The 24172-nt window shown below is 31.4% G+C and overlaps 1 protein-coding gene across 2 annotated transcripts in view; it reads right to left on the bottom strand.

Moving 5' to 3' along the window:
- The window catches only part of TASP1 (taspase 1), a 253668-nt gene that overhangs the window by 198963 nt on the left and 30533 nt on the right, over nucleotides 1–24172 (bottom strand). For both annotated transcript variants that reach the window (XM_003758180.4, XM_031951085.1), the window contains exons 5-6: nucleotides 2046–2166; nucleotides 624–708 (exon numbers count right to left, since the gene is read on the bottom strand). In XM_003758180.4, the coding sequence (XP_003758228.1) occupies nucleotides 624–708; nucleotides 2046–2166 (206 nt within the window). The remainder of the gene's footprint in view (nucleotides 1–623; nucleotides 709–2045; nucleotides 2167–24172) is intronic.

The following is a 24172-nucleotide window of genomic DNA, read 5'->3' as shown; positions in this document are numbered from 1 at the left end:
TGTGGTGTGTGTGTGTCCAATGTATATTTGGGCAAAGACTTTACTTAAATTATCCAAAATTCAACAAACTCCAATTTCTTTATAAGTTCAGGCCATTGTCCCTAAAGGAGAATAGGAAAAAGTGATTCTGCAGTGCTGCTGTCATAGCTTAGGCACTAAAGAGGAAATCCAGCTCTTCTCCAAATGGTACAATGAAACATGAAAAAAGAAATCAAGGAGTATCAGCTTTTGTTGTTACAACTCGGTAAGCCTTTTTCCAAACTCAAAAAAAGCACTTTAAATTCTGGGGTCCAACTTCAGAAACTTTTAAACTTGCAAACCTAAACATCAAAAATGAGAACCTGATAATGGCATAAACATCTATGTAAACAAGCACAAGGACAAAAATTAACACTGATCTCAATTCTGTCTTCATTCCTGAATATTCAATTCTATTCAGAGCTATATCAAGTACACAAGATGTTCCAAGATCAGAGAACAAAGCGGGTCTTCCTCTCACAGGCACGCTATTGCTGATTTATAAACGAATAGCATCAGCCTTCTTTGGATAAGAATAACCTTCAAATATTGCATGCATTAAAGACCAAAGGCTAAAGGAAAGTCAAGCAGAACAAAGCAATTACCAGGGAGGAATTCTGCCAGCAGAGAGTTTTCCCTTCTGCCCTTCACACAACAATCTATTTGCAACTGAAACTGGATTCTTGATTCCTGAAAAGAAAATCAGCAGAAAATGGAGATGGAAAAGTTGTTTAAAGGTTTCTAATTAAGTTCTGTGGTATTTTGGTGGAAGAGTTTTAGAAACCTTAAAAAAAAGTTTTTCTTCCTATTAAAAAAAATTTTACTATCACAATAATATTTAATTTCAGTAAAATTCAAATAAACAAATATTGAGCACCTACTATGTGCAAAGAACAGACAATAAAAGAATAGATATGGTAGTAAGTTTTTGTATTTGCTGTTGATAAAAGTGTTGATTTTTAAGAAAATACCAATGGTATCAAATTTTTTTTTTTATTTATCTGCTTTTTCCTGGTTTTATCTCCCATTATTCAAATTATCCAAGGAGACAAAAAATAAAATAAAATAAAAGTTAGAGAATTTTAATACCACTATGAAATGATTCCAAGATAGAATGAAATAAAGAGAGTTTGATGTTTGGCAATTCCTCTGGGAGAGGGGGGGAAGAGAAAATATAAAACTTACAGGCATATAAGTAGAATTTTTATAATAAATCTACTTAGAAGATGCACATGACTATTGATGACTTTAAGTGCACATTGCAGGTGAAAATAGATATAAACAGAAAAATAGTTTGGCCCGAATGCACCATCACAAGAGACTAAGGATCATATCTATAAAATAGCAGTGAAAACTTGTAAGTTCTTTCCAAATATTCTTTTCAAATCACATGCAACAGTGCTCGCCAAAATGGAATCTTCTGTGGCTCATATACTAATCTTCAGGTTCCCAGAGGATTAAAAAGGTGGAGAATAGCTTAAAAATATAATCAATAATCTAAGGAGAAAATGATAGCAGAATGGCAAGTTAATAATGTAAGGGACATGCTAAATAAAACTTGAAAATATAATACAAAGAAACATTATATATTAAAAATCAAAATAAGCCCTGTAACTTTATTTACAATCCAAAATTAGGCATTCAGTTAAATCCTAAAATATTTCTCAACAAACCACCCTAATGATAATTATTCACAAAATACTTACATCACCATAGTCCATAATCAAATCTCCATAATATTTATTTTTATAATATTTATTGAAAAGTAATTTGGAATTTTGTAGGAAGCATTGACAAAAATTTAATCATAAATTGTTTGACTACTTTCATGTAAAATATTATCCTTAATATTTTGTGCTAAAAATATAATAATGCAAAAAACTATTTTTAGAAATACTCTAATAACTGAGGAAAGAATGGATTATGTCTTTAGGAAATGGGATTTTATTTTTTAAGTAGTAAATTATATCATTTACTTAGGAATTATCTTAAGATAAAATATTCATTTTTGCACTAGTTTAACATACCACTCAGTGCTCCAACTGCTCCAAAATTTAAGGACTTTCCATCCATAATGCTGGCATCACATTCTATCTCACCCAAAAGGTTTAAATTGGAACCCATTCCTGCATTTGTAAAAGGGGAATCCTAAAAATACAGAAAAAAAAATATGTATATACACATACCAAATACAAAGTACAACATACTAAGATGGCACAATGGAACCAACACTTGACAGAATCAGGAGACCTGTATTGTCATTCTATTACTTCCACTACTGATTTATATGACCATGTAGCTTGACTTCTCCAGGTTAAAGTTTCTTTGGTTATAAAATGTAGAATTGGACCAAATGATATTTAAGATTTTTTTTTCAGTTCCAAAACACTAATTCCTAAGTAATATTAATGATGATCTAATCCATTTAAGTGTAAACAAATTAATTATATAAAGCAAACTAAAATACACTCTATAGATAAAAAAGATCAAGGGCCAAAGAAATCTTAATGTAATGTCTAAAGGAGGATTCAGTTTCAGCATGAGAAGGCATTCCTACTCATTCCTTTGTTTTGTGGAGATTAAATATATTAAATACAAAATCACTCTCCGGCCAGTGACAAAGCAGGCAAATATTTTACCATTTTAATCCTTACCATGAAGTAAATGGCAAAGTAATAATGCCCTGGAAGACATTGCCAATTCCCAGGGTTAATTCTTAATGGTAATCTAGTACTTTATCAGATCTGAAAAGTGTGTCTAATACAGAAATATATTAGAGACTATGATGTGAAAACAGTTTGGAGACATTTTTATATAATTATTCTGCTATACAATCAACATACAAGTTTGTTTTTCCTCTAAGGTGAACCTGAGAACAATTCCATCTAAGATTCAGGATTTAGAAAATAGAAGTTTCTTAAAGATAAGTTTTTCATGTTTGTATTGCATTTCAATGCCAGGAATGTTTTAGACCCTTAATAAATAATTGTTAATGGATCTGCTCCCCAAGAAAATCAGACAGGACAACATGGGTCTTCAATAAATGCTATGTGCTAAGTGCTGGGGAAAGAAATACAAAAATTAAGCAGACCCTGCTCATAAGAAACTAACATTCTAATTGGAGACAACAAAGATATATACAAAATGAAAAAGCAAGGTCTTTGGGGGAGTGAGTATATTAACAAGTAGGGAAAAAGTGCTAGATTAACACTCAATGACAACTGGGTTCCATTCCCACCTTAGCCACTCTGTGAAAGTTACAACTCTGCAGTTTCCTCATTGTAAAAATGGGAATAATAATACTTTACTGTTTACCCACAGAAGTGAGAAGAAAATACTCTATGACTTTAGATATAAATATAAATGTTTTTATAGTCAATATTTCAATGGATTTGTGATCTCACAGAAATGGAGTATTCTACCATTACTGCAGGTCTACCATTACTACCCAAATAGGCTGTTGAATTGCCCAGATCTAACCCAGAATTTCTTCATATTCCATGCAAAATATAAATGAAGTAAAGCTGAACCAAGGACCACTACAGAACTGAAACCACATGCCAGATAGAAGAAAACTCATCTCCAAGAAATAATTTGCCAAAACATTTTTTCCATTGCCATCATTAATGATGGTTTATAAACCTCACAGAGAAAATCCTTGGAAAAGACCACCAATGTGTGTTTTGTAAAACTACTGTTGTATACAGTGATTTGAAGTGATATCACAAAAATTTTAAAAATAATCATTCACAAATATTAATCAAAGATTTGCATACACTATAATGCAAATCTTGAATTTCCACCCCAAAGTAACAAAATGTATTTAGAAGAAACACATATCATCATAAACATTCAACTAAAATATCTATTAAGTACCCAATATGTATTCAATGACTGTGAGGCAAAATAAAAGTAAGTCCCTGCCCAAAAAATGCTGACAATCTAATTGGGAAGTAAAATATTAACATATACATTGAAAAACTAAATAATAATAAAAACATTTCATAATATAACTATAACAAGAACCTGGTTTCTGGAATCATTGTTTTGTAACCGTCTCACATAAAACATTATTAAAATGTAGACAATAGTAACACAGGAATTTAGAGAAAGAATAAACCACTAGTCTAGAACAGAACAGAAAGGCTTTAGTGTTGAAAGTAATCATGAAAAACAGACCCACAAGCAGAGTAAAATAGGTGATTTTTAGGTAGAAGAAACAACACAAAGACTAATGGCTAGAAAGGTATAGGGCATGTTCCTGAAAAAAACAGACTAAAACGAATACAGAATGAAGAAAAATAAAAAGTAGATGATAAAAATTGGCTGGGAATAGATTATGTAAAACCATTAATACTGAATTAAGGTCTATGGACTTTATTTGGAAGAGATTAAGCAATATAACTTTTTTTTCAGCAATTCTATTCAACAAGTATATATTAAACACCTTCTATATACAAGGTACAGTTCTAAAGATACAAAGACAAACAAAAATTTCCTGTCTTAGAGCAGCAACCAATATCTCAAACAAAGCCAAAGTAAAAATAAAACTAATTAAAAGGAATAATCAGGAAAAGTAAATTTTTAAAAGGTTAAAAAAATTTACAGCAAATTTCGCTGTAAAGGTCTCATTTCTCAAATATACACTGAGTATAGAACTAAGTAAATTTGTAAAAATAAGAGCCATACCCTAATTTTAAAATGGTCAAAGGATATAAATAAGCAGTTTCCAGAAGAAATCAAAGCTATAGTCATCTTAAAAAGTGATCTAAATCACTACTGTTTAGAAAAATGCAAATTAAAACAACTCTGAGGAACTCATACCTATCAGAAATGACATGTTGTATGGGATAACTGAAAATAGGTATACTAATGAATTGTTCATGGAATAGTGAACTGGTTCAACCATTTAAAACTATGCCTAAAGAGCAGTCAAATCATGTATACCTATTTTTGACCCAGGAATACCACTACAATGCACTAGGTTGGTACCCCCAAAAAGATCAAAGAAAAATGTTAAGTCCAGGCTAGCTCCCTGGATGCAGAAGAAGGAAAGGAAAGAAAAGGAAAAAGGAAAGGAAAGGAAAGAAAAAAGGGAAGGGAAGGGAGGGGAGGAAGAGGGAAGAGGGAGGGGAAAAGGAAGGGAAGAGGGGAGGAGAGAGGAGGAAAAAAAGAAAAGGAAAAAAAAAAAAAGAAATTACTAACCTTGACTCCAAAGAACCAATGAAATACACAACTATCTACCTGACTTCTGACTAAGAGGTATTGAAATCAAGATGCAACATGAGACAAACTTTTTGAGAAATGGTCAGTGTATGGATTTAATTTTTTCACCTTTTTTTTTGCTGAGGCAATTGGGATTAAGTGACTTGCCCAGGGTTACACAGCTAGGAAATGTTAAGTGCCTGAGGCCATATTTGGAAGTCAGGTCCTTCTGACTTCAGGGCTGGTGCTCTATCCACTGCACCACCTAGCTGCCTCCCTTATGTTTCTTTCTTTTTAGGGTTGTTATTTTTTAATGAATAGAAAGAAAAGAAAGACGTCCAGGAGGAAACAAATAGAAGAGTTTTGAAAGTAATAGGCTAAGTGTATAAATACTTTTAAAATGAGCTGTAAATAAGAGATTAGTGGTAAAAAGTTCAAAATAATAAAAAATTAAATTAAAAAAACTGGAGTAGGTTAAGTATTGAAAAAAATATAGGGGAAACATTCTAAAGGAAAACTGTAATGGGACCTAATATTTGAACTTAAAAAGAGCAAAGGGGAAATCAAAGAAAATTCTAAGTTCAGAACCTAAGTATCTAGGCAAATAAAAGTATCAATAAATAATTCAAAATTAAAATTAATGTTAAGCAAACCTAAAATTCTGATTTAGAAAGAGCAAATGGGACACCTTTACAATGTTTACTTCAATGGAAATGCAATAAAATAAATATCTGATCATAACTAGGCAAAATAGAGAATTCCTTTAGTAATATTTAGTTTCTTCATGATGTAACCACTCTCCATGATTTTCTAAGAATAAAAAGACAATGCTTAATGAAAATTGACAGAATTCATTCAAGTTTTTTAGAGGATAAGCTTTTAGAAAGTGATATTCCTTATCAGGAGAAATAGTATAGAGACAAGAGCAAAGAACTTGAGAATTCAGTCCCAAAAACAGATTCAAAGCCCACTTTTCACTTATTAGCTGCCCAATCACCAGCAAGTTATTTAACCTCTCCATGGCGGTTTCTTCATTTGCTAAAGAGATGTGTCTGGCATATTTATCTCACAGTATCATTGGGTGAATTAACGTATAGAAAGGGTTCTAAACTAGAAAAGTACCATACAAGTTATTATTTGAGAAGCAAATCATAAAAGTGAGATGGCAAAGACAAAAAGGTAAGCCATCTGCTATTCTCCAATTATAAAACAAAAAAAATTCTACTACTAATCTATCTATCTTTATTAACCACTACCTTTGCTAAACTATACAATGTCCCTTGCTATGAATGTAAAATAATAACAACTATTTTCAAATCTATAGACTATTGTGCCTCTAGGGATTTATTATATAATTTCTGCTAACTTCACTTATAGATCTAAATAATTTGGCTTTCAGTAATGAACACAAACTAGAAAGGCAAATTGTAAAGTTATTCTTAACAAAATTACTTATATTTGCTCAATTTCCAATAATACTTTCAGAGGAAACTATTATGTTAACATTTATAACATGTCATTCAAGTACAGTTGCCAAACATTAACCAAACCTAACTTTTTTTTTAACAAGTGTGTGGTGAAAATTAAATACACAAGAGAAGCAATCATTTTAATCAGCAAGTAGAATTATAGATTGGAATAAAGAAATGTTCAAATCCTGTTGCTGACATTTAACAGCTGTGTATCCATATCCTAATTATATAACTTCTTCAAGCTTCAGTTATTTTTTATTTGTGACATGGCTGTCATGAGGCTCAAATTAGATAAGATACATAAAACACACTGAAAACTTTAAAGTTTGAGCTGACACTTAAGATGATTAATGAAATCATTTGAAACAAGTCCTACCAAAAACTTTCTTGTAAAAATGGTATTAAAGAAGAACTTTTTTAGGAAATCTATTTCAGTAAATATTTTCTAAACAAAGATGAAAATAGTTTAGCAGCTCTCAATTGCTACATTAACTTTTTTACCAGACTATTTGGTAGTGATATTTTCCATATCATAAATACATCAAGACAAATTGAGTTTCTTTTTTTAATTTCAGAATAAATTTTAGTACAAAAGAGAGATCCTACCTAGCCTAAAAGGCACCTCCCCCTGACCAATACTTTTTAATTTTCAAGTCTATTTCTTAAAAAGAAACTTTTAGACAACTAATGCTGGAGGATTTTTAATTTGAAATTTTCTTGTTGACCTAAGTTAGGAAGGACATCATTGAACAATTACCACTAACAGTACAATTTAATAATTTAAATACCAACAGCAAGCACTCACCGGAAAAGTCATTTAGTTGGTCAGAGTTCAACCTCTTCCTTTGACAAAAATCCTTTGGCAGATTGTTAGACTTGATTGGAATCCATTAGGATGAAAAATTTAATTCTGAAGGGCCACTATATCCCAAAATGTCAAATATCTCAGAACTAATTTTCCTTCATCCCTGTCTAACCCATGTTGCTCCTACTAATATAATATCCAAGATGTCAAAAGTTTGGGATATGTCAGGGTAGAATGTACAATTGTAGAAAGAAACCCTATCAACTAAAAAAAAAATCATAGAATCACTGTTTTCAAAGATTATTAGTGAGCTGTTTAGCTCTTTCATGATATCAGCACTCACATACCCTGTGATATGCATATATATATATATCCTGATCAGCACTCCAAGATTGGAATTATGTAAGAATGAAAAGACTACTCTCTTGCCTTAAAAAGCAGTAATGGATAGAATGTTAAGTGCTAAGTTAGGAGGAATTGAGAGTAAATCCAACTTCTAAAGCTTCCTACCTATATAACTCTGAACATGTCATTTAACTCTGAGCCTCTGCTTCTTCATCTATAAAATGGGAATAATAATACTTATAATATACAGCTTACAAGCTTGTTTTAAGTATCAAGGAGTATGTAAAATTCTATAAACTTTAAAGTGCTATATAATGTCAATTACTATTATCATGGCCTTTAGTTGATATACCTACTCTGAACAACTGAAAATCAACCCTATGTTTGATGGCTTCCAGAAATATATTCTTCCTTAAATCACTATTATAAGGTTTAAGAAAAGTGGGTCATTTAAGATTTTTACCTAAATCTTTCATGCTAAAAGTTAAATTCCACTTGTCTCATTCTATCTTTACTGGAAATAAAGAACAGTAGATTATAGGTACTATAAAATAACAACCAACAGAATAAATTATCATGTTCTCCTTCAGCATACTTGCTAGCATGCCTTTCTTCCCTGGTTCTTCCTTTATCTTGTCATTTCTTCCTGTGGCTGCCTTGATAACTTGATAAACCAAGTTTTCCAAATCTTTTAGGATTAGGTTAATAGAGATATGATTGAAATCACTGTGTATTGATCATACCTTTCCTATTTGGCATTCATCTCAAAAGGTATGGCGAAAGGCTCAGGTATAAAAGAAGCAGCAAACTATATGAATCTAATTAGATGATTCTGAATAGCAAAGCAAAGGAGCATGATGCACTGAATCAAGGTTCAAATTTCATACCTCATTCACTGATATTTCTGTAATTCTGCATAAAATGTTATTACCTTCAGGCTTAAGTCTTCTCAGCATCAAATATTGACATAACAACCTATTTCACAGGGTTGAAATAAGCAAAATGTCTTGACTACATGCAATAGAGAGCTATAGAAACCCATGGACTTATGATTACAGAGTGGTGTTAAGAGGCTCCTCAGGATATCGCTAAAGAAATTCTATAAATGGATCAATACCACATTGTTGTACTCTTTAAATGAATTTTTTTAAAGAAATGTGATATCAGTTTCTTCAATATTTCACTTAATGAAATTGTAATTTCTTCAGTGAAGATATCTCCAACTAAAGCAGATCTCAACCCTTCTTGAATTTCATTGATGGCTGGTTTTAAGAATTCTTGTTGCCAAAAAAGTTAATCACTCTGAAGACAAGCTGGTGGTAGTCTCCAAACTTCACTAATCTGGTTTTTGTCAGTCAGCAAGCGATTAAAGCACTAGAAGTCAGGCAGACAAGAGGAACAGAAATAGCATTTGCAAAAGGTGAGATTTTAGCTGACTCTTGAAAGAGGCATGCAAAGTGAGGGATGGAAATGAGCACAGGTAACAAGGGGATAGGGATGGGAAGATGAGGTAGAAAACAATCAGCGAAAGAGATGGAGTCAGGAGATGGAATATTGTATATGAGGAACAATAAATAAGCCGGGGTAGTTGGATCACAGAGTACATGAAAGGAGTAAAATGTAAGACTGAAAAGTTAGGAAGGAGCCAAGTTATGAAGGATTTAATAGCCAATAATGGGATTTTATAGTTGATCCTGGAAATAATCTAGAGTCAGTGCACATTAGAAAAGAAGGGTAATATGGTCAGAACTGAAAGATACATTGACAGCTAAGTAGAGGTTGGATTGGAGACGTGATGAAACCAACTAGCTAATGAAATAGTTCAGATGTGAGGCAAGGCCATACTGGGATGGTGGATGTATGAATGAAAAGAAAGAGAATTATGGGAAAGGTGATGTGAAGACAGAAAAAAACAAGACTCGACAATTAATTGGACTAGACAACAGACATAGCCTATCATTTTGGACAAAAAGACTTTTCATGTTGACATATTTTTCAAGAACCACAATTACATATAAGACTTCCAAACATTTTCATGATGGATAAGAGTAGGAGAGAGTTAAAATTAAAATAAACCAGCTATGATAGCACCAGGCCTGGAATCAGCACCCAGTCTGAGTTAAAATCTGGCTACAGACATTTAGTAGCCATGTGACCTTGGACAAGTCACTTCACCCTGTTTGCCTCAGTTTCCTCATATGTAAAATGAGAGAGAGAAGGAAATGGCAAAACACTCCATTATCTTTACCAAGGAAATTCCAAATGGGATCATAAAGAGTTGGATACAACTGAAAAACAAATGAACAACACCAAAAATAGTGTTACTAAATTAAGACAACTCTGAGATATCACTACACACCTGTCAGATTGGCTAGAATGACAGGGAAAGATAACATGGAATGTTGGAGGGGATGTGGGAAAACAGGGACACTAATACATTGTTGGTGGAATTGTGAACACATCCAACCATTCTGGAGAACAATCTGGAATTATGCCCAAAAAGTTATCAAACTGTGCATACCCTTTGATCCAGCAGAGCTACTACTGGGCTTATACCCCAAAGAGATACTAAAGAAGGGAAAGGGACCTGTATGTGCCAAAATGTTTGTGGCAGCCCTGTTTGTAGTGGCTAGAAGCTGGAAAATGAATGGATGCCCATCAATTGGAGAATGCTTGAGTAAATTGTGGTATATGAATGTTATGGAATATTATTGTTCTGTAAGAAACGACCAGGAGGATAAATACAGAGAGGATTGGCGAGACTTACATGAACTGATGTTGAGTGAAATGAACAGAACCAGGAGATCATTATATATGTCAACAATGATACTGTATGAGGATGTATTCTGATGGAAGTGGATTTCTTTGACAAAGAGAAGATCTAACTTAGTTTCAATTGATCAAGGATGGACAGAAGCAGCTACACCCAAAGAAAGAACACTAGGAAATGAATGTAAACTGCTTGTGTTTTTGTTCTTCTTTCCGGGTTATTTATACCTTCTGAATCCAATTCTCCCTGAGCAACAAGAGAATGTTCGGTTCTGCACACATATATTGTATCCAAGATCTACTGTAACCTATTTAACATGTATAGGACTGCTTGCCATCTGGGGGAGAGGGTGAAGGGAGGGAGGGGAAAAATCGGAACAGAAGTGAGTGCAAGGGATAATGTTGTAAAAAATTACCCTGGCATGGATTCTGTCAATAAAAAGTTATTTAAAAAAAAAAAAAAAGAAAGAAATGCGAAAAATAGTGCTACTAAAGGAATCATAAGGCAACCTATCATGAACTTCAAGCCTAACTATAAATTGAGAAAATCCAGATAAAGAAGAAACAAATATGAACAAATAAGAAAAAATAATTAGAATACAATTCGCAGGATTAAAATGTCTCTAGTATAAATCACATTGTCTCATACAATTTTGTACAACTATGATTTTTTTTTGACTCAGTAAAAAAAAAGTATTGGTTCTTGGTTCAAGACTAGAAAAATTAATACAGGGCTCCTTTTAATTGAAGTCCTCATTTTTGTTCACATAATCTTTACACTTCAAAGTCACTTAAACCAATAATTTATTATCTTTGCAAAACGCAACAAAATAAAAAAAATTTATTGTCCTTCACTTTAAGTCTTGCTATTTAAACTTTATGTTGAATTGAAGAATACCTTCTATTTCATGACTTTTTTTTTTTTTACTCAATTTGGTATCATCACAGTATATTTAATATTGATAGCTTTCAGGGGAATCTTAATTCAGTTTGTTCCCAAGATGTAAAAAACTAAAAACTGTAAAATGGCAAAAAAAAAAAAAAAAAAAAAAAAAAGGCAAAGATCTCAGAAATAATAATAGCAAAATATTTTCATTACTCTTCATACTGAATGTTATGAATAGCATGTAGATCATTCTTATGTCTATAAATACAAAAGGTAGACACTGCCTATGCCATAGGGCTTTTAGAGCCATCATCTGCATCTTAACAATTTACTTCCTCCAGCAAGAAGTGAAATGTATCTTCGAGGATCAAATCAAGAAGAACAGGTAAAACTATGTTTCTCAAAAATAAATACAAATATGCTTTCTTCCCAAAATATACCACAGTTTGTCTTTTGGGTTTTTTTTTTTTTTTTTTTGGCAGGAAGTAAAAAATGGATACTGATGTATTCAGGAAAAAGCATAAAGTTGAATAAACTAATGACGTTTATCTTGTCATCTTCAGCATAAGCAACTTAACCAATCTTTCATTGATACATGCATCTTAATATATAAGCTTTTTAAATTTTCTTTTACCCAAAATGATTTTTAAATGACACTCTTAGGAACTGAGAGTTTGAGACACAAATAGTAGTAACCCATGACTTGAGAGAAGAGAACACCAAAAATTCTGGAGTTCATGAGAATCAAATGCTACAAAGAAGAAACAAAAAGAAGAGCAAATGATCTAATTATAAAGATAGTAGTTGATGCCATGAAAGACTCAAATCACTCAATTTTGTGGTCCTTTCTCAGCTCCAGTAAAATATTCAATGATTAGAAGTTTGGAGGTATTGGATATTGGAAAGGATTGAGGGCTTTTTGACAGTATAATTTTTATATTTTATATTTTATTTCTCCCCTCTTCCCCAATTACATGTTAAAACAAGTTTTTAACACTGCTTATTCTTTTTTTAAGTTTTGAATTCCAAATTCTATCTCCTCCTCTCTCTTTTATTCTATCCCTAAGATGATAAGCAATCTGATACAGGTTATACATGTGCCTATTGTGTAAAAAAAATTTCTATATTAGTCATTTTATACTCAAACAAAAACAAAGAAGAAAAGAAGAAAGTAAGAAATAGAGAATTTCAGCCTGTATTCAAACAATATCAGTTCTTTCTCTAGAAGAAGATAGCACGTTTCATGAGTTCATTGGAATTGTCTTTAATCACTGTATTGCTGACAATAGTTAAGCCATTCACAATTCTTCATTATATAGTATTGCTGTTACTATGTACAATGTTCTGGTTCTGCTCATTTCACTTTGTATCAGATCATGTAAGCCCTTCCAGGTTTTTTTGAAATCATCCTACTTGTCAATTTTTCTAGCACAATAGTATTCTCTCACAATCATATACCACAGTTTATTCAGCCATTCTCCAACTGATAGACATCCCCTCAATTTCCAATTCTCGGTCACCACAAAAATATTTGCTATAAATATTTTTGTAAAAATATATACTATTCCCTTTTTTAAAGTTAATGTTAAGTTTTAAAATGTTTTTGATCTGTGCTGCACCTATCCCATAATAGAATAACTGAAGATGCTGTTAATAGAGATATTCAAATCATATTGATAAATAAAAATAGTATTGTGGGATTATGTATGTCTACATATTATCTCCTATATTGCCATTTTTACATAACTCAGTGTTTACAACCTAACAATTCAATTCAACAAATATTAATTATCTACCATGTGTAAACCACTGTGCCACTCACAAGGTCTGGATGGAATGCGACATATGATTTAATTGGAATAAGGAATTCTAGTGAGGAAGCCCCTTCTCTCAATATACATAAGCAACTATTCTGCAATCTATACCCTTGTTCCATGTCAAAAAGCCAATATATATCAAAGACATTATTAAAATCTAATTTTCCTAAACTCCAAAACCAACTATTGATCCACTACATTAGGCTTTCATGAGACAATGGACAAAGACAAAAACAAGACATACTAAAGCAATAAAAATGTATATCACAGAGATAAATAAGACCAAAAATTTATATGTATTAAAATGCACATTAAATATGTACAAGGACCAAAAGTCAAAGATCAAGTCATAAGAAACTTATAATACAAAATAACTATAAAAACATTATCATTTATTGTAGAATTACACAACACAAAGAAAAAAGCTAGTACAACTCAAAAAGTTTAGCCTTTGGTTTCCAAGCAAGTCTTATTTAAAATTTATTCTTGGAATTATAGGGGAGTTTATACCTATATTATTTCAAAGAGTTGTGTCAGTAAATGTATATATAGGAAACGTCAGTTTCCAAAGTAGTATAGTGGAATTTATCTTGAGAAATAATCATAAATTCATGTATGAGAGTGTAGAAATCAGCAACTGTTTATTTGCTTATTTTCATTCATTTTTCTGCCCCTGAAAACTATAACCAAAAACTATTTTTTTTGTCTGGTTGTATCTCTGAAGTATTAATAAACCCCAAACCAAACAAAAAAAACCCAAAAACCCCACAAAATTAATATACTCCTACAGTTGCCATATCCCCAAAGGAATTTACAAATATATAAAAATATTTCATGTAAACTTTCATGTTAAGCAATTAAGACACTACTTTTGAAGAATTAAACTAGTAACTATACTCAGACTTTTAAGCATGTTTCATAATATGGAAATGAAGCAAGGAGGTAAAGAATCTAATGAACACTGGCCAAGAAGTATCACTTCAGTTGGCCATAAAACATAAATATTTTCCCATTCCCAAGTGAAACAACTTTCATTCATGAATACAGAATTACAGAGGCTATCTTAGACATCAGAAGCTAAACAATTATCTAAAAGAGTTCCTAGGGAAACAAAACACTTTCCATTTTCACTCTATAATCGTTTCTTAACTATAATGCTCAAGTTTGCTTTCTTTTTTGGCTTCTCTATCTTTCCTCTACCTCAGGACACATTTACAGATGCACTGGCACAACACAGGCATGCTAAAATTTCTTACTGTGGTTGATCAAAGTTGGAATGCCTTTAGAAATTACTCAATGTAGACAGTCCAGAATTATATCTAGCCAAATAGTCATAGTGTTCTACTTTTAACATGTGTTAAAGCTATATTTCAGTTATCTTGGATCTAGCTTTAGTAAACATTTGCTTGCATCATACTTTCTTAATTTTAATGTTACCCTAATAAATAGTAGTACACTAAATGTCACATTTTAGCATTCATAACAAACTTTAAAAAATTGTTAGACAAATATAAAATGCTGCATAAAAAGCAGTTTCGCATATTACAGCAATTACAAATTTCTTATGATCTTTCTAAAATTGATAAGTCTATTCTGGAATTGCAACAAAAATGGAACAACTGTCAGTATACATTCATTAAAGCATTTGTTGATCTGGCACAGAAAATCCTTATACAAATGGAACCATATTTGTGTTTAATTTACTACTAAAAATAGTTTTAAAGAAAAAACATTACATATCTGCACTAATCCCATTCCTATTATTAACCTTCCTAGTTTACAAATAAACAAACAAACAAAAAACCATAGCTGTAACCTTTATTTCAATGTTTTTTATTGAAAGCCACAGAATTGTAGTCAATTGTCAAATAACACAAATCTCTAAAAGAAAATAATGGCTTGGCTAGACTTGCACATCGCAAACAGTTTTTAAATTTGTTTTTGTTGGATTCTTTACTATGTCCAGGAAGAAGTTAGCACATACAGTACCTGAAATTGCCTTTTCCACATAAGCTACAATAGAAAAGACAAATATACTAGTTTCACTAACTTGCCAAATTTGGCATTTACTCACACTTTCCTTCAATTTAAATAATTCTCTCTTAAAACCACTTAGACTATAAAAGAAAAATATCACTCAAAGAGAAACTAGGAAAGCATAGAATTGCATCCTTTTAAACTACTATTCTGTCAAAAGTAAGGCTATATTTAAAATTTAGGGATTTTTCAACTATCAATCTCAATATATTACTGATTGTACTTCTTCAAATTTATTTTCAAATTAACTATCCGTAGAGAATATTTTAACAGAATATTTAATATCCAGATACACTCCAAAAGAAAGGAAAATATGAACAATTACAGAAATCCTGCATGTTGTTCTGACAAGTTTTTAGGACTAGTGTTCCATGTATGTGCCATAAAAACACAAAATAAGCACATTTTATAGGCATTCTACAGTGCAATATCTCACTGCATTTTGAATACATTTTTATTACTAGAATACATTTTTATTACTAGAAACCTTAAAATTTTTCTAATTCCTGCTACCTCCCTTTCCAAAATCATTTTTATTACTAGAAACCTTAAAATTTTTCTAATTCCTGCTACCTCCCTTTCCAAAATCTATATGGACCTAAAAAAAAGTTAGGAGATGGACAAAAGCTTTAAATCACAGGATATTATATTTTAACTCCTTGAAAGCATGTGATTTCACTCTACATTTAAAATCTTCTTGATTTAGAGACTTCCTATTATGTTAAAAATTTGACCTCTCAAAAGAATACAGGTTATTCAAAAATAAATACTGCAAAGTTATTCTATATTCCTAGAGTTATATTATAAATGTAAATTAAAACTCCCCTTATTTACTATTACCTTAGAATAACATATGAGAATAAATTTTATTTAGGTGGAACTAAATTGATTTCATACAATAACATAAATGATAACATGGACCTAAATTGGATTTACAATTTTACACAATTACATAAATGGTAACAAAATTATAACTAGTGTCACCCCTTACAATATATGTCTTTGAAGGAATTTTAACCCTAATTCTATGCCATAAATTAGATATGGAAATGTATAAGTCAGAAGATAATTTGAAGATAAAGCAAAATGTTTAATGAAAGTAACTTCTATTAGCAGATATAATATTTTCAGTATTTTGTGGTGATTATGTCACTCATTTAGAATGAATTCTAAGAGACTGTCAATTCAAAAAGTCCTAAAATAAATTACTTACTTTGCAACGATTTTGAACTAATATATTTAAACTTGTGCAGATGACAACACAATCCTCTTTAAAATCCTCTTTAAAAATAAATTTGTTTCAGGAGCATATGTGTTTGGTGGATTTAAAAAAAATTAAATATGCTTTTAAAAAGCAAATAACAAATTTCTGACAAATAGATAATTTGTATGCTAAACTCTTAGTTGTGGAGAATTATAAAAAAGAACATATTCAACTAATGTATAAATGCAAACAGTAAGTTGAAACTACTGAATAATATTTAAGGTAAGAATCAGCATCAATACACAAAAATGTGTTTTTAAAAGAATATGTTACATTTACTGTCCCAGACTAACTGGGTTTTAATGCTTCTTTGCCGATAAATGTTCACCCACAGCCTATCTCCTAATTAAATCAATACTCTAGCAGCAGAACAAGCAAAGTAGCTGTGGGCCATTTGCATACTGATCTTCAGAACACATTTTCTTTGATCAGAAGGTTGAATTTCTGGGGAGAGGTGATTTTCCTCTACTTCTTTATAATAGAAAAATGGGCACTTGGCTGCATCCAACTTCATGAAGTGTAACTGTATATGTATGCCTCAAAAAATGTACAGAAACAAAGACTCTATGAACAGCTGAAATACATATAAACACGATGGCTGAACCATTAGAAATAATGCCAAATGTACATGGAAAACAGGGCCATTGACTGGAATAATTTATGATAAAAAATTCTTAAAATACATTCCAAAAATCAGAGCTAACACAAAATTAATACAATAAAACAGAAATATTACAAAAGAAAAAAGATAAAACCTGAAGTCACAGAGAAACAGACCTCCCCTTAGAAAGAATAAAAGACATAAACAGAAGAGAACAAAAAAATCAAGGGTCACTGGTCTAAAATTAGACTTATCAACTACATTTGGCTCATGAATACTTGTGTAAATGAGATAAACACATTAAATGCTATAATGATCAGGAAGAACACTAAAATACAGAACTAGCCTAGTATTAATGAAAAAGTGATTTCCTAAAAATAAGAATACAAAAATCGTGGGAATCTTTAAGTCAATTTCTGAAATGAAATTAATTTAGAAACCTCACAATTATAAAGACTTAAAGATGCTAACTCTTTTATAGCAAAGCACCTCACTAAAAACCTTGTTAGCATGATCATGAGGGGAGAGAGGTAGGGTATGAAAAGTTGAGTAATATATCATAAGGAAATGAAACATTTTAAAGTTCCATTGTTTCCAACATGAAGTCTTTAATGAACACATTTTGGTATATAGATATTTTAAACTATCACTTCAAATGAACACAGAATATAGGGATGGAGGCATGTCAACAACTTCTAAGCCATTTTAAAAGCCATTCTAAGAAGCCTACTGAAACAGCTATGGTAAAAATAACTATACTAAGTACACTGCAAACTAAAGAATTATTTAAATCTGTTTTGTTATTTCAGATGTCTTAAGAAAGATCATGGACAGAAGTTATTGCTAGGATTTCACCTATGTCAGGTCTATGAAGATGAAGACATTCAAAACTCTTGCCTTAAGAAAACAATCAAGGTGGCATCAAAGCAAAACAATACTCATTGTAATATAGTGAAATAAATAAAATCTATGAATATGGTTGTTTTTTGTTGCTTTTTCCTATCTCATGGTATTTACTGCATCAAAATGTGCATGATGAATTAAAATTCTTGCTTGCAATTCCTAAATTAACAAAGTTGAAGGAACTTCAAGATTCTGAGATTTTGCTAACATAGGGTACTCCCTCCATGCTAACACAGATTGAAATCTGTCTCAAACTTAAGAAGGTAAAACTTTCACAGTTGCTTTAATCAGAGCAAGTAGGTGGCACACAGTGTGGATAGAGCACCAGCCCTGAAGTCAGAAAGACCCGAGTTAAATTTGATTTCAGATGTGTAACAACACTTCCTGGCTGTGTGACCCTGGGCAAGGAACTTAGCCTCAGCCCCCCCCCCCCCCAAAAAAAGAGTTGCTTTAATCAACCAGCGCTTAAATATTTACATTTCCTCCGTTCATAAAAAATAGTATCAGTCCTCTTATGAACCAAACTGGCATTGCCTTTAGCTACCTCTTATCTTGGAAATTTCCTCCTGAGGTCTCCTAACCCTGGAATATGCATCTACTTTTGCAGTGTTTCACTCCAGAATATCTCTCAGCATAATCAGACCACTTCTCCCACTGGTGAGGTGCTCTCAAAGCCTTCATTTTTGGGGAAAAGCCAGCCAATCTTCATTCTCCTCTGATCTCTGTTCCAGACTTTCCAGATTTCAACGTTAGACTCCAGGAGTGTTCCTCCTTTCCCACCCTACCCAAAGCTTTTTAATACTTTTATATTTTGTCCTCCCCCATTATAATATAAGCTCCTTGAAGGTATGGAATGTTATTTTTATTATTGTTTTTTGGCTTATATAGATATCCCTAATGCTTACCATACTGCAGGGCACATATTAGGAATGTAATAAATGTTTGCTGCTTTAATCGGATTATAGATTTGGATATAGATTTAGAGCTAAAATGGTTCTAAGATCATCATAGTCCATACAATTCATTTTAGAAACTAAGAAACTGAGGTCATGAGAGATTAAATGGCTACTTAAGGTAACATTGGGTTTCTTTTGGCAGACATGCAAAATTTTTTCAACTAATTCATGCTGAATTAGACAAAACTGACCCCAAAGAGTAAATAGAAACCTTGAGTTTCATTGATCTTCTATTACAAAACAGCAAAAATATTCAATACATGTGTTCACTACATTCTTTTTACCTAAATCTTATACATATGAAAACAAAGATTCAAAGAAGAGTTTAACATATATCAATGATCTGAAAATCAATATGTAAAAACATGCTATTTCCATCTTAAAATTTTTTCTCAGAAAATAACAATTATTCATCCATATTTATCCATTTTTCCTCAAAAAAGCTAAAAATAAAATGAAAATATATCATACTCTCAAAATTCTTTTTTTTATAATCAAACACTACTATATAACATAAATAAATATTTGAAGGGAATGACTAAGATGACAAGAAAAGATAATGATAAATATTTGAAGGGCATGTGGGAAAACTGGGACACTAATGTAAAGTGATCTAACTGATGTAAAGTGATTCAACCATTTTGGAGAGCAGTTTGGAACTATGCCCAAAGGGTTATAAAACTGTGCTATAACCTCTGATCTAGCAATGTCACTATTGGTTCTATATCCCAAAGAGATCATAAAAGAGGAAAAAGGAACCATAAAAGCAAATATGTTTGTAGCAGCTCTTTTTGTAGTGGCAAGGAGCTGGATGCCCATAAATTGGGGAATGGCTGAATAAGTTATGGTATATGAATGTAACGGAATATTATTGTTCTATAAGAAATGATGAGCACGCTGATTGCAGAATAGCCTGGAAAGACATATCAATTGATGCTGAGTGAAGTAAGCAAAACCAGGAGAACATTGTGCATAGTAACAAAATTATGTGATCATCCGTGATGGGCTTGGCTCTTCTCAACAATGTGGTGATTCAAGGCAACTTGAATAATAACTTGGGATGGAAAATGCCATCAGCATCCAGAGAGAGAACTACGGAGACTCAAATGCAGATCAAAGGATAATCTTGTCATCTTTTTTGTCTGTTTCTTTGCTTTTTCTTTCTTGTAATTTTTTTCCCTTGTGATCTGATTTTTCTTGTATAATATGAAAAATATGTTAATATGTTTAAAAAGGTTGTACATATTTAACCTACACTAGAATGCTTGCTGTCTTGGGGAGTAGAAAAGTAAGGGAGAAAGGAGAAAATTTTGGAAAACAAATTCTTACAAAAAGAAATGTGCAAAACTATCTTTACATGTATTTGGAAAAATAAAATACTATTGAAAAACAAAAACAAATTAAATAAATAAATATTTGAAGGAAGAACAAGAACATTTGCCTATGTATGTACCTGTCTCTTCTTATGTAGTTAATTTTCTGGATTGGGTTTTTATTTGGGAGTTGTTGTTGCTATTGTGTTGTTTTGTTTTTTTAAGAATCAAATTACATATACACAATTATGAACAAAATTCACTCACTCAGCAGCTACAAAAGTAACTTTAATAAAGACCTTTTAGGAAAAAAAATTTTTTTTAAAAGAAAGAAAAATAAAATGACAATAAGTTCAGGTGATTTTGGAATAAACCAGTGAAACATAAAATCTGAGCTTTTTACCTCTTTTAAGTTATAAATATTGATGTAAATTAATTAAATACAAAACTAAATTCATTTCTTCTTACCACAAAGATCTATTCTATCCAATAACCATCTATCTACTAAAGACAGAATGGTGACTAGTGGAAACATTCCACCCCATCCTCCACCTCCATCTCCATCTCCCAACAAGAAAACAAGAGAAATTTTCTGATTATTCCTTTAGCGAAATTGATAAATTGCCCCCTCTGGTGTCCAGAGGTGGTAAAGGAAGCTCTTAGACTACTGTTAAAAGATAGTGGTTTCAAAGTAATGATTATGAGAGGTCAGGAATTCTGCGGACTCAGGGCTGATATTTCTAAGTGAATGTATTACCAGAGATGTACCTATTTTCTTTTTCTCATTCTTATTCTCTTTTCCTTATTCCTATTCTATATTCAAATAACCAACAATTGCACCAAGTACTGTGTAAATAAGATACTGAGAATACAAAGTCAAAAAAAAAAACCAGTCCCGGTTCTCAAAAAGTTTACTTTCTGTCAATGAATCAAAATCACCTCATAGATTCAAATACAGTTCTGGATCATTAGGTTGATACATTAGAGATTACCTGAGGTAATTTTGTAATCCAGTATTAATCTCATGCTCATGGATTACAAAATAATTCTAATGAAAATCAAGGAAAATTTTAATAAGACAAGTTCAAAAGTCATTCTTCAGTAGTTTCAAGGAAACCTGATTTCAACACTGTGGGTACTTCACTTAATCCGTATGGATCACAACCTTTGAGAGCTTGTGTTCAAGAGCTGCCACATTCAAAACAGTTCATCACATAATGAAGTTCTCCAAACTTAACTAAGTAGGTCCTAGGATAAACTAAATTTAAAAACATGACATTACTCATGTTCTACTGGTAAAAAAAAAAAAAAAAAAAAAAAAAACCCTTTGATGTTAAAGGCATCAAAGCAGTAAAAATATAAAATTATAATTTTTTAAATTATTAATTCATCCCAAAGCCAAATAAAATATTTCATTGCATACCTCCATAAGCAAGATCATTAACTCTACAAAATACACAAAATGCTCAAAATAAGAAGTTGGTAGTCAGCATACTAATGAAGAAATCAAGTTACCCAGCATCAATGCTTATTTTTTAATCACATTGTAAAGGACCAAGTAAAAAATATTTATGTACATCCTTATAATCAGGAAGGTTAAGAAGTTAATATTTTTCCAATCACCTAAAAAAAAATTTTTGCAAGACTTTTGAAACTTTTAAAACAACTATAAAATTTTACTTGCTACCTTTTAAATGATGATGGCATATGAAAATTACATAAGATTAAAAGAGCTTCGGGTAGCAATTTATAAATGATTTAAAAAAATAATTCCTTGTGATTTGGAAGCAATTTTCCAATCAGGATAGGCAAAGCCTTAGCTTTTAAATTATCAAACAAATAGAAATCTTTTAAAGTTTAACGTTTAAGCTTTGAAAAAATAGAACAGAGAAAAGACCTATGATTTCACTGGGCTAAGGAATTCCCAAGTGATTCTCTTCACCTAACCAGGTCAGCTTCTTCTCTGCAACTTAAAAAGTTGCTTAAATTATGAAACAGTTAAATGACTTAATATGTGTCAGAGACAGAACCTGAAACAAAGTTTTTATGAGGTTAACTTTCTTTGCAATGAACCAGACTGTCTCTCAAAAAGATTTAAAGTGAAGAACTAAGAATAACTAAAACTATACTATATCCATCCTTGCAAGAATATGAGGGAAAAGCTCTACTCTCTTATAATTTTTCCTAATTAAGTATAAGAAATACATTAATCAAAATAGGTAGAATTCTTCACCAAGTTCCCTACTATAACAGAATCCTGTCTATTAAAAAAGAAAAAAATTACTTCAAATAAAATTAAGGAAAAAAATTTTAATTTAATACTATAAATTCCACTCTTTAAAATGTGTTAACCAATCATTTATTTACAGAAGGTGGTGCCAGGTATTAGAAAATCCATTTATTCATGGGCAACTGATTACCTGAAATTATCAATATATTTTTATTTGCTTTTAAGCACCATATGCACCAATAAAATGTAGGTTCCATCACCGAAAAAAAATATTATGACATATCCAACATACAATCCGAAATGCAATTTACAATATTCAACTATATAATGATTTTAAAAATTATAGAATAACAGAATCAGCTTTTTTTGATTCAACTCTTCTGCCAATCCATAGAGATTTAATCAACACTTAAGTACATAAGTATATAACACTATACATGATTGTAGAGTACATAAAATATGAGGAGTTATTGGTCATCTTGCTCAAATTGTTTATGTACATGCTTTTTGAAAAATGTCATCTATGAATCAATATTATTTCTTGTTACTCTATTTTTTATACATAGCAAAAAATTACCTTTTATAACATTCAATATTTATCACAAATATATACTATGCATTTCATTCTGAAAGCACTTTAGTCATAAGAGTAGCTAGCTACTGTGACAGTTGACTAATTGGAGATCCATGAATTGTAGGTGACTACTTCAGGTACTAAGTAAAAGGTAATAAACTAGTATAAATCTATTTTATCTGACTTAATTTTAAAAGCAATGACGTATGGTGGATGGAGTACTGTCCCTGGAGTCAGAAGGACCAGAATTCAAATCTGGACTGAGACACTTGACAATTACTAGCTGTGTGATCTTGGGCAAATTACTTAACAAGTGCCTTACCCTCCCCACCCAAAAAAAAATGTCTATTAGATTTCTCATTTTGATGTGATAAAAAAATAAAAAATAAAAAAGACAGTTTAAAACAATGAATGAGAGAAGATCTTAGAAAAATGCAGTGTAAGAGAAAAGCAGCTATCTTCTTCTGGCAATTAATAAATTGAGCCAGCCAACTTTATCAAGTCTATCTTATCCCCATAATCAAATAATGACTAAATCTTACTTGGTTTCCCAAACTGCTTCACCATAAAATCTTTTCTTAAGTTTTTGCTGTAAACTATTTAAATGGTTTTTTAATATATAACAATTTTTTTTTAATTTAGGAAATAAACCATTTTCTCAAGAACCATAATATACTTGAGAAAATCATCTACCAAGAGATTATAGGTAGGAAGAGCTGGAAGACCAAACTTTGGAGTGTGGAGAGATAACAACCTTCAATTTCCCAAACTTCCATAATAATGTATAAGAACTACTGTAGGTCCTGACCCCATCAATCTGTCACCTACTAATGATGCCCCTTCCTTTTCAAATGTACCTCCTGACTCACTTCATCTTGAAAATGCAAGAAGACTGGAATAAGATGTCAATATGTTCAGTTTTACACTTTGATTCTGAAAACCAGCTTAACTGCAATATCCTGAGTTAAACAGACAAA

Source organism: Sarcophilus harrisii, chromosome 2, assembly GCF_902635505.1.
Source record: "Sarcophilus harrisii chromosome 2, mSarHar1.11, whole genome shotgun sequence".
Lineage (NCBI taxonomy): Eukaryota > Metazoa > Chordata > Mammalia > Dasyuromorphia > Dasyuridae > Sarcophilus > Sarcophilus harrisii.
Note: the sequence above shows the minus strand (reverse complement) of the source record. Positions and strands in the feature narration are given on the sequence as shown.